This window comes from Melospiza georgiana, chromosome 6 (assembly GCF_028018845.1).
Source record: "Melospiza georgiana isolate bMelGeo1 chromosome 6, bMelGeo1.pri, whole genome shotgun sequence".
In the NCBI taxonomy this organism is placed as follows: domain Eukaryota; kingdom Metazoa; phylum Chordata; class Aves; order Passeriformes; family Passerellidae; genus Melospiza; species Melospiza georgiana.
In genome coordinates this window covers 795692-807830 of record NC_080435.1, presented here as the reverse complement: position 1 = coordinate 807830, position 12139 = coordinate 795692, and the positions used below count along the sequence as shown (strand labels likewise).

General features: G+C 42.0%; 1 protein-coding gene across 15 annotated transcripts in view; it reads right to left on the bottom strand.

Annotated features, from left to right (window-relative positions):
- The window catches only part of GPHN (gephyrin), a 261241-nt gene extending 249395 nt beyond the window's left edge, over positions 1-11846 (bottom strand). For all 15 annotated transcript variants that reach the window (XM_058027375.1, XM_058027378.1, XM_058027377.1 and 12 more), the window contains exon 1: positions 11750-11846. In XM_058027375.1, coding sequence (XP_057883358.1) covers positions 11750-11813 — 64 coding nt within the window. In that variant the 5' untranslated portion in view covers positions 11814-11846. The remainder of the gene's footprint in view (positions 1-11749) is intronic.
- Between the last annotated feature and the right edge of the window lie 293 nt (positions 11847-12139).

Below are 12139 nucleotides of genomic sequence, written 5' to 3'. Positions count from 1 at the left end.
TGAGCAGAGGCAGTGTCTTTGCTTGTCCATGAGCACAAGCTAGTGAATACCACCAAGAGGACACCTGGCCTGACAAAGCAATATCTGCATGGAAGGAGGCAACACAGCCAAATAAAGGAGTGTCAAGACTACCTTCCCAATCCATGCAAGTGAGCTACACAAAATTAGCACATGGTAACATCTGTTTGAGCTGTGCTGAGAAAACAGAAGTCCTATCTCTCACTTTTTCCTATCCTACCTGTACAATCCAGCTCCTCCCTCAAGCTGGCACTCCTGAGGTCCCTTGCCAAGTTGATTCAGTCTGTTCCGGCAGCAGCAAACTAATTCCTCAAAAGAAGAGCAGTTTTTCCACTAGGTTAGCCAGTTAAATTTGTTTTGCACAGAGGAAAGAAATGGAAATGGCAGGATAGAAGTAAAACAGAACAGAATTTAAAAAAAATTACAATAGAGGTAAAAAATTGCCAGCCTTGTTCACCATTCACCTACAGGAGCAGAAGTCTGCAGAGCTCTGTGCTGAACCAGATCACACAACTGATTCAGCTCAAGAAGATCAGGTGGGTTTTTTTGGCAGGGTAATTTTCAGCTGTTTCAGTTCCCTGTCTGCACAGCCACACAACAGGTTATGCCAGCACAGCATGGCATGGCAGTGAACAAGAAAAGTGATTATAGAATCATACCCAAGATTAAACCTTGACAGAGTCCTGTTGGGTTCTAAAGCAGTGGCCACTTACAGCAGACTGCCTGGTACACCAGAAGAAAATTCTCTCAGTAACTCACCTTGAGACGTAGTGAATGCAGGAAGATAAAATCCCTGAAAAGGTGCTGCATGTACTTTCCTAACAGCCAAGTCAGATACAAGGTACAAGGAGGGCATGTTCAAACTAAGGATTAATTTAAATATGCTTTTTCTGTCATTTCATTAGCTATAGCTTTTATAAAAAATTGTAATTCTATTACTAGTTTTGGACATTTGAAATACTTCTACATACTACTGAACCTTGTGCTATCTTAAGAGTCATTTCAAGGCTAGTTAACAAAAGACATCTCAATTTCTCTAGAGTATCCAAATATTCAAAGGTTCTGCCCTCACCCACATCACCCTCACAAAATGCACAAGAGCAGTTCAAGAGCCAGTGTCTTCCTGGTCACCTCCTATTTCTAGGAAGCTCCCCTTATTGCTTCCTAGGGCAAGACCCCTCTGGCACGCACAAGAATTTTAAGAGGCACACACAACCCTGTGGAGGCAAAAAACAACAGTGTGTCTGTAGTAGTTTTTTGTGGTCCAAAAATGTGGCTTTTAACCAGTGTCCCAAGAGTCCCCAGTCATCACACTTGGTTCACACTGCAGTGAAGAATCAAAGTATGAATGTGGAATTCACTTTGGACAAAACTAAACGAGATGCACTCCACACGTGCACCTACTGCACCCCAACAGTTACTGAGGTCACTCCATGGGTTCTGAGCTAGTGTGAGGCAAAACACACTCAGCAGTCTGCAGGAGAAGCCCCCAGTACTAGGATCTGTTTCTCTAAAGCAGCAGCCCTTGATAGCAAAGATTTTACTTACATTGAATGAAATCACAAAAGGTAAATTAACCTACTAAATTACAGTCAAAAGACTTACATAGGTACAGAACAAAATATTTTTTAATTGTGTACTTATCATTGAAGAATTGAGAGTATCCAAATATAGGGAATTTCTACATCTGAGGGGTTGTTTTCTTCAATGGCTGCTAGTTGGAATGTCAGCATCTAGGGGGTATTAGAGTTTAAATTTGTACTTAGAAGGAATTAGAATATGTATTTTACTATCACCTCAAATGGCTCCAGGCTGATGTTTTCCCAACATCTAAAACACTGAAAAAGCTCTTGAATGTGGCCTAATCATTAGCTGCTTTCTAGATGCTAATAAGATCTCAAGCATTCATTTTAAAGTAGTTTTCCTCAGCATACTTTTCATATGCACAGCTGAATTTACTTTCTGGAGGCTGAAGCAAAGGTAGAACATTTTTAGCGGGTGTTTGTTCGGTGCAAAAAAGGTTCCTAGGACTCATCTGAATGTGAAGACCTGCTAAAATTATTCTGGGGTGTACTAAAAGCTGCTACTATTCTGGTACGAAACACTGAAAATTATTACTACTTCACATCTAAAATCTCCCTTATGATTTGATGAGTCCTCACAGCAACTTAAACATAACAATAATGGAATACAAGACATGCTATCAAGGAATTAAAAGATTTTTCTAATATTAAAGATAATCCATGATGTCCCAGTTTAATGCTATACAGAAATTTGCCTCAGATGGCTTTTCCAGAAAGATGTTCTGTTCATCAAAGCACACACAGAAAGTCTACTTGAACCTTTTTCTGACATAACAATGGTGAAATGACAACTAGTATTTTCTCTAATTCTCTTTGATCAACTGCCAAGCCAAAGAGAAAAGTCATGTACTGAAACCATTGTGCATAAACTAGAGCTATACCCTTTGGAATAAAGAAATAGGAACAGGCAGGTGAGCTTCCTTGAAGCTTAACAATCACAGGAAATTCTTCATCAGTTGCTTTTTTCATCAGCTTTTAACATGAACTTTAGAGTTTTCATTTTGATTTTTGAGTCTCACTCAGATAAGAAGGTCCTCCACACTGGAGACATTGGTAACAGCTTTAATTCTTACCACGCTGGAATTTAACTGCAAGATCAGACCTTAAGGCTTCACAGCTTACCTTCCTACTGTGGAACAGAGCACATTCCTAAAAAATAGATATCAGAATAACATTAGGTTCTGAAACATCAGATTCTGGAACAAACATACCCGGCTTGAACCACATACATTTCACTAATATGATCACTCCCAAATTTTTAAAGCTCTGTGCCTTGTCTTCTTTCCAAAGAATTATGTCATACTGCACTACCCTGTAGTCACATTTACTTGAAAAAGTTGAGGTTCCTCTCAAAAGTCTCCAAACCCTCCTCAGTCTCCTGGTTTATTCTACATATCTTTTACTGGCTTCTTCTTTTCTTTATTTTGTTACCTTAATGCCATGATATATGTCCACATGACCAGAAGGGTTTGGAATCTCTTGCAATAGAAGGTTAGGAGGGAAAGAAATTCCCCCTGCAGCCTTTTCAGTCTGCTTGATTACAGCACTCATTAAAAAAGCCTACCATCAAGTATATTTTGCTAAAACCAGAAGTACTCAGATTTAGATTCAGCTAAATTCTAGTTTTGAAGTATTAAATTTTGAAGTATCAAATCAGTGCACCAGCAATGATGAAGTTTTAATCAGCAGGAGTTACACACATAGGAACACCTGTTGCAACTTCATCTCAGCATCCCTGGAGCTTTGTGTGTATTATCTACAGAAACACTTTGTCCCTGTACTCTCTGTTAAAGGTGTTTTACAACTTTTTTCCTCACTAGGCTTAATTTACAGCATATTTCTTCAAGGAAGTGGATTTTAAAAACCCTTGATTTGCTGTAGGCTTATTTAATTCTTGCCTTGAATATTCATACAACTAACACGAGAAATTTTGCTAAGAAAGAGGAAAGGAAAACTACATTTTCCCTTTAGTCTTTTGGGTTGGTTTTTTTTTTTTGCTTTTTTTTTTTCCTGGAAACAAGCATTTTTCTCACCAGATATGTACTTACTTTAGGCATCTTGCTGCTTTCTCACAGGTTTTTTCCAAGGTGAAGTTTCTAACAGGGAATCCATAGTAAGCCTTTGGTTTCTCACCATTTACACTGCTATGCCACTACTCTGTATCATATGAAAGAGTCATGTCAGTAGGAAACTGTGTCATATCTGCTTGAACACCTGGAAATCTTCTTCCAGAAACTTAGTGCCACTGCCACTTTCCCAGGACAGGATTTGTGAGTACCTGGTAGAAGGATACATACCTACTCAACATCATTTCTTTGGCAGTCTGATTTGTCTTCCTGATCCCATGAGAACTTGTTTAAGAAGGGGTAAGAAACAGCAGGGTACAAGTGTGTTGGTTTGCAGAATTTCTAACTAGTACCATATTCAATGTTTCTTCTAGAATTACTGGATTAAGACTTTACAGACTTCACCTCAGGTCTTGCTATCAATTCCTTCCTAAGTGGCCCATCTCATGGCACCAAAAGCAGCTTGATAAGAATAAAGGGAATTTCTTTTTTTTTAAGGACAAGCATCATTTGTAGAGGTTCTAGAAGCCTTTCCATTCTGAGTCAGATCTGCAAGACACTATACTGCAATTCATTTTAATTCCCAAAGAATGTGTTTTATTTTTCATCCATACAACTTCCCATAAAATGATTCTGAATAAACAACTTACTTCCTAGATTTCAGTATGCATTTAAATCCCTTCCAGCATACATCTTAAAAAAAAGAAAAGCACCTGTAATCCCACCCCTCAAAAATTCCAAACTATAATACATGGAAAAAAACCACAAAAATCACAAACCCAAATAAAACTACACCATATAATTTAACATATACTTTAATTCCTACTTCCCACTTTTAGATCTCAAAAGTCACATACAATAGCCAGAAAAACCAACAAAATACATGCATAAAAGATTTTTTTTTAAGGAAAAATATTCCACATTAATTCCCTATAATATACAGGACAATGAAGAAAACTAACAATTTCATAACCACATAGTAAGTACTAAAAGCACACAAAAATTTTATAGTTCAAATCCCAAGTGCATTCTGCTTCTTCACGTTCTTCACTTGAGTAAGTGATATAATTGAATTAGAAAAGGAAGAAATAAAAATATGTATTTCTATACTTGTGATTGTAAGTGCATATGCAATTCTTAATATATTTACTTATTTTATAGATCTACTTAATACAATCTGTATGCTGAATACATAATGAAATGTCAGAATCCGTATGTAATTATTAAGATTACTGTTCTACCTAATATATATAAAGCTAAATTAATGTTGAATCAGTTCTTGCAGGTCATGGTATATATCAAAAAACCTTTTACTGCTCAAAACCAGGTTTTGCTATACATAGCTATTCCCCAACCATTCAAATCAGACAGTGGAAGTCTTGTTGCTCATTTCATAGCATAGGGAACAGACAATGCATTTCATTCCTTACATCATTCACCCGCATTGTAACTGTAGGATAGAGCCCTGGTTTGCAGCATATTGCAAAATTTACACAGAAGATTATTCTTAAAGGTTTATGCTAATTTTTTTCCACTTGACAAGTTAGGCATAAAATAGGCCTCAGTAAATTAGTTTGAAACAAAACAAGTAAACAAAACATCACATACAAGTCTCTTACTTGCAAAATGAAATTTTCTAAAATAACTGCCTAATTAGATCTATTTTTCCCAAGCACTTTTTATGCAATTACCGTTCTTTTTAAATTTTAAATTATTTTTTTCATTTGTTTTGTGATAAAACAGCCAAAGGCTATGTTCTTTTTTTATTAATTAAAAACACCCCACAGGAGAAAGGCTGCTACCTGCTCTTTTCCCTTATGGTTATTACCCTCCAGTTCTTCAAGGAGACCTTTTCCAGGCATTCTGTTAAACTTTCAAGGAGAATTCTGTCATACACAACACTACAAATTATAAGGCCATGTCTGTGCAAGAGGGGGAGAGTTGCATAGAGCATCTACATATATGAACAGAATGTAAATGATTTCTTTTCCTTAATTCACACTTCAAGACATTATAAATATCTAACAAGAACTAAAATTTGTTCTCATTTTTAGTTATCATGCCCTCTTGTTGCATAAGAATCTCACAAATTGCAGACAACAGAATCTATTCTTGCTTACCTACAAAAAATTCCAGACAGCTATGGCTAAATCAACAATGAAGGTGGAATTCTGTGTGTATATCAGAATTTTGTATGCTAGACTTTCCAAAACACGGCCTGATGATCACATACTCTGTTACTGTCCAATTAACAAAGCCAGCAGACCAACTAAAGGTTATCCCAGAAATAATCTGGTCCTCATGAAATTCACAATCAGTAATTTTTAAGGTAAATAACATGGAAAGTTTTCCTGCAGGACTGGAAAAGGCGACAAATATAAACGTAGAAAAGCAATGAAAACATGCTGTAATGGGTATGCTCTGTGCTGCTAAATATGAAGCACAGACATGGAGCGTGGGTGAAGATGGAAGTCTTTCAACTGTATTTGGATAAGTAAACTCCAAATCAAGAAGCACTGAGTACACAAGACTTCTTATCCCTGATATATAAAAACACATAATTCTCCAAATTAATGCCCATTTATTATGCAAGTAGGTATCATTTCCCAACTATACATGTATGACTTCAGCTCTTCCTTTAGGTGCTTTTACTTTCAGTGTTTCTACTTCCCATTCAAAAGAAAGAATACTACAGCAAGCAAGTTACATTTCAAGTACAAGAGTCCACTGTATCACAGAGATTTCAGCCACCTATTTTTGTTCTATGCCATACACTAAAAAATGGTGGGGGGGAAGCAAGGACTTTCTTCCTCTAAGTTTAAAAGGTAAAGCACAGTTAGACTACAAAAATGAAATGAGGTGATTTCACTGATCGTGTTCATGAGATTAAGCTCATCATCCTAGCCATATAAAGTCAAAAAGAACAGCTACCAATGGCAAACAGGGAGGAGATCTCCTAGTTTCTATGGATAAACTCAATGTTAGGACAGTCTTACAGGTGAGAAAGATGAAAATCAATGTTACTCTGAATCCAGAGTGCTTTAATGGAAGCACAGTGTTTCTCTAACTAAGGCTCCCAGGAGAAAGTACTGCCTTTAATCTATGTTTTGAAGATAAGTGCCCAATAAGGTGCAATTCTGGACAGAAGTCAGATCACAAACAAAAAACTAAGCAACTTCAATTTAGACAATTAGGGCAGCTTGATGACAACTCCTAGGAAACCTAGCGTCAGTCCTCCTCCTCCTGCAAGCACCTCTATAAGAAAGTTTCCCACTAATTCCAAAGCATGAACAGAGCCACCATCACCAAGAACCTTGCAACTTACATGCTATTAATGAACAGTTAGAGGAAAGTCATGAGAAGGTACCTCATAAAATAAGAAAGAGGCAAATGACTTCAGTTGGGAAACAGACAGCCTGTACATTTCTAAAACAGTCTGACCAACATATAGTGACACCCTAAGTATTTTGTCACATTTCTCAAAGATAATTTTTACAAAACATGCATATCACTGAACTTCAGATCTGCCCAGGCAACCTCTTTGGTTGCAGCTGTCATGTAGATAAGGGCCTCACCATCTCAGAAGAAAGCTTGCTTCCAAGGGGTACATTCAGACACAATGTCCACGCTCAGAGCCATTCCAACCAAGGAAGGAGTCTCAGACACAAAGGCAAGGCTGCAATCTTCCTCACTACAGGGTTACCTGGGCATCAAGGTCTGAGTCACACACTCAGAAACATTTGTCTGCTTTAATGGGTAGGTTATGGCCACAGCTATCATTGAATGTGTTTTAATCTTTACACAGAGGAAGAAAGGAAGAACAATGTATCTGAAGAGAAATTTGCCTAAACTCCTTACTCCCTTTATGAAAGGGAAAGGCTGTACCACACTGAAAGCAATACTGAACACAATAAAACTGGCCTGAAAAAAAGTTAGCCTGAAAGTTTTTTCCTAAACAAGGAAGAAGCAATACAAAATGAGGAGGAAAGACAGAATATGATGTTTATGTCTGGTGAGGACTTTCTCACAGACCTGCCTCAAAAGCAGACAACCTGAATGAAGAGTTATTAGCCAACCCAAAATCTGACAAATTTTTATCACTAATATTCTGAAAAAACCAAACATGTAACAAAACCTTGAGTTTTGGCCAGCTACATTAAATGCTTACTGGAGAGAAAACAAAAAGAGAAGCAAATAAGAAGATAATGGGGATGGAGAGGAAAAAAGCACAAAATAGGAAAAACCAGAGAGAACCAGAGCATGTTTTTTTCCATTGAGCCAGTGGAGATGGCAACATCATTCAGAACTCTCTGGATGGTTCCAGTCAAGGGTCTGCTTTAGCCACTGACAAAACAAGAAAGGTCACAGATTATATAACTGTTACCAGTGCCACCACCAGTGAAGGATGACCTAATATTGATTCAACCTTGGCCAGAGCACACAATTTCTCCTCTTTTCTAGCCAACTCCAATATTACAAAATTCTGTACTTGGTACACCAGGTCCAGCAGCCTGGCACCACTGGTAACTGATTAACAAGTGTTCTGTTAGAGATATCCCACATTTCTTCTTTCTCCATGACTGTTTTATTTTTACAAGAAGATATCCAGAACACTTAAATGACAAAGCTCTGGACGTTGTTTGTCCAACTCTGTTATTCCATCACAAAAATCTCCCAATCTGACATTTAGCATTACAGCCCTTTTAAAATGCATTTTACCATAAAAGTAAACTCACAACAACATAATACTGAAGCTCTATTAGTAGCTCATGTGCTTGCAATACATATCAAAGGTAGCAGAGGGAAAACCTAGGTTTGGAACCTAAGTGAGCAGTGTCTTTAATCTGAACACTTCATTAAACCCTGGTGCTGAATATGACACTTTCACAGTTCCACTCTTCACTAATTAGAAAACTTATTGAAATGATAACACACAAAGATTAGAATTCATATTTCTATCCACAAACCAGTGAGGCTTCCTATGTGCATAAGACATAACCCTGTATTTCTCAAGTTTCACAGTTTTGTAATCAGTCAGTTGTATTTTTCCTTCTGCTACAGTAGTCTAATTCTACAACTTTCTATACAGAGACTCAAAAATAAGCATGAGTGTCATCTTCAACTCCATGGATGCTGTACACACCAAAGTATTTTTCCTGATTTCAGGAAGACAGTTCTTTCATGCTGAGAAAACGTCCTAATTATGGATTTTGTTCTTATCATTGACTCTTAACTAAAAGACCTCCACAGTTTGGGAATAAGAGAAATTAGCAAGTAATTTCTGTAAAAAAAGCCCAAGGTGCTACATTCTGTATAAATTTGCATTTGAACACAGTTACTTTAGTAAACAATAACCAGGATTTCTATTTCTCTAATCCACTATGCCTGTCCAAATTTGCCACAAGTGAAAAAGTAAACATTTGTTTCTAGATGAAACTAGCGAGACATACACAATCACAGAGGTCTACCAAGCAAAACAAATACAATAACTTAAAACAAAACAATGAAATGAAACTAAGCCTTGTGACAAACATTACTCACTCTCAATATTCTCTGGAGCCATGTGCACCAGTCTCTACACATAAGAATAACAATGTGCCCAAATGATTTTTATATGTCCTCATTTAAAAATAAACACACAACTTTACACCAAATTAATTCAACAGTTACTCCCTCATAAATAAATTTAAATTCCATCTGAGTATGACCATAAGGTGCAGTACTGATTATTTTCTAAACTGAGCATACCAAGTCCAACAGGAGCATAAATCTGTATGCCTGTGCTGATAAGACCACAAGTATATACTGCTAAGAAAACAAACATATGCCTATGATCTTAATTAGAAAAGCTAAAGGAGTCATGTTATGTTAATGACCTAATTTCTGATCACTAGGCTATTCTAAATGTTAAAAAAAATAGTCCACATACCTAACCTTTTCATTTCTACACTTATTCCTCCATACAACAGCATGCATTATCCGTTCATTTCTATGAGAAAAATTCAGAAGAGTACATTTTTAATTTCTCTTTTCATAGCTGAAACGGCAGAAATAGCAGAAACAGCAGAAACAGCTAGGGGGTCCAAATCCCCCAAAGTACAAATATTCTCTTTCCAGGTTAAAGGAGATGCTGGAGCAGAAAATAATATTTTATTTCAGGTTTACAAACACACACAAAAAGGGGGCGAGGAAAATTGTAAGAAACCAAGGTGTCCCCTTTCAAAATAAAAATAACTATTTGCAAAAACTGTTAGCCTGAAATTCAAAACAACCACATTAAGGTGAAAAAAACTAAAACTGTTCTGTTTGGTAATGCCTCTTGGATTTCCTCTAAAAAACATACTAAAATTAGGCCAGAAGCTCTTCTCAATGAAATTACAAATTATGATACAAAGTTAAAAGAGTTTAACAATGATCAAACAGGATTTACGGTAAAAAATAAGTGTATTCTGAAAGACTATCTGAACCTATCGAGAGACTAAATAGTTATTTTAATTATTATAACAGCATATGTGCCTGGTAGTGCATTCTGGGAACACTTACATGTGAAAATTATTACAACTCTGATCAAAAGAAAATAATAATCCACGTTACACACCATGAAGTTGCACGAAATACACAAAGAAAAATATGCATTCTGCTTGCACTGCCTTCCCACTTTAACTTTTACAATAATAGGTAGTGGCACACATGTCCTATCCTTCAGGAACAAAGGGAACAAACCCCCCCATGTGACTTTTGCATCTGGTCCAACACGCTGTACCCATATTAAGGATCTGACTGCCTGGAATTTGCAAGCACGCTGAGGATTTCCACTGGCATCTACCGTGCTTTCCTAGCGGTTTATCGTCACCATCACCCTGCGGCCGAGCGCTTCCCGGGCAGGGAAGGAGGGGAAGGGCTCCGGCCTGGCTGCCGGATCAGCACCGGGCACGGGAACAGCGCCGGGGGCTCGCAGCCGCCGCTCGGGTCAAACACCGCCGGCGAGCGGGAACAAACCACCTCAGGGTTAACTCCAGGCCTCCTCGGCCGCCAGCGTCCCCTCTCTCACTCCAGGCATCCTCCTGCTCCTCAGCGAGCTCACAACAATCTGCCGCTTTCCACGAACAATCATGTCTTCCCAGGCTCCCGCTGAAACCTACGGAGCTTGACGCCTAAAAATTTCGCCGGTATCTCGGGCCCCTTCCTCGCACAGAAGCGGCGCTGACGCCCGCGTACAGCGGAACCCCTCGGGGCTCCGGTGCTGGGCGCGCCGCCCGCTGCGCCGAGCTCCGCGGGGCTCCGGGAGACGCCGAGACCCCGGCACGGGAGCCCCCGGCCCGTCGCACCCGCACCGGCTCCGGGAGCCCGTCTGTGCAGCCACCGCAGGTCATGTGCCACGGGTTCTTTAAAGGATCATCCGTGCGCTATGAGCGGCAGCATCACAAATGCCCTCCTCCCCCTCCCCACAGAGAGCACACAGGCACAGCATCCCCACCCACCCCTGCCGATCCCCGAAGTGAAGGCCGGGGAGGGGGAGGGGAAGGAGCCATCCCAAAGGAGCTGCCGTGCGGAGCGTGCCCAGCTCGGGCATTCCCGCGGCCGGCAGCTGAGGCCGCCTCCCGCCCGGGGAAGGCAGGCCCGGCACCTGCCGGCCCGCAGCCTGCGCCGCCCGCGGGCTCCCTTCTCCAGCGCCCTCGCGCTGCCGGCACCGCCGCGCTCGGAGCAAGCCCGGCCGCGTCCCGGCCCCCATCCCCTCCGGCGTTCGCCCACCCGCGCACTCCGTCCCCTTCGCGCGGGTTATCCCCGGGTCAGTCCCCGCGGCTGCGGCGCCCGCCCGCCTGCGGCAGCGCTGCCCAGCGCCGGCCGGCCCCGCTCACGCCGTCCGCCGGCGGCCGGAGCGCCGCCCCCACGCCCCGACCCCGGCTCCGGGCTTCGGGTACCGCACGCACGGCGGAGGGGCGCTCCCTGCGCAGCGGCGGCGGCGCCGCCACGGGAGAGACGGGCGGCCGGCGGGGCGCCCCGCGGGGCGGCCCGAGGCGCGCACCGACCCGCGGCCGCCCCCCGCGCGTCCCCAGCGCCGTGCCCGGCGCGGCCCGGTACCTGTGAGGACGCCGACGCGGATCTGGTGGTCGTGGTTCGTCAGGATCATCCCCTCCGACGCCATGTTCGCGGCGCAGGACCGCACTGCCGGGGGGGGGGGGAGGCGCGGGAGCGGCGCGGGCGCAGAGTGGGCGGGGCCGCGGTGGCGGGGCGGGGATGAGGGGCGGGGCCGGGGCGGGGGCGGGGCCTGGGCTACGACGGCGCCGGGGGGGTGCGAGACTAGCGCGGCGCGCGCGGCGCAGGCAGCACCAATCCAGCGCCGAGAGCCCGGCCCGAGCCTGGGCATCCCTGACTGCGGGCGCTGGCAGGTTCATTCCCGAGACCTCGGGAAACGGGAATAGACAAATAGCAAGGGTGGTCATCTTCCCTGCTCTCGGTCAGCGTGACACC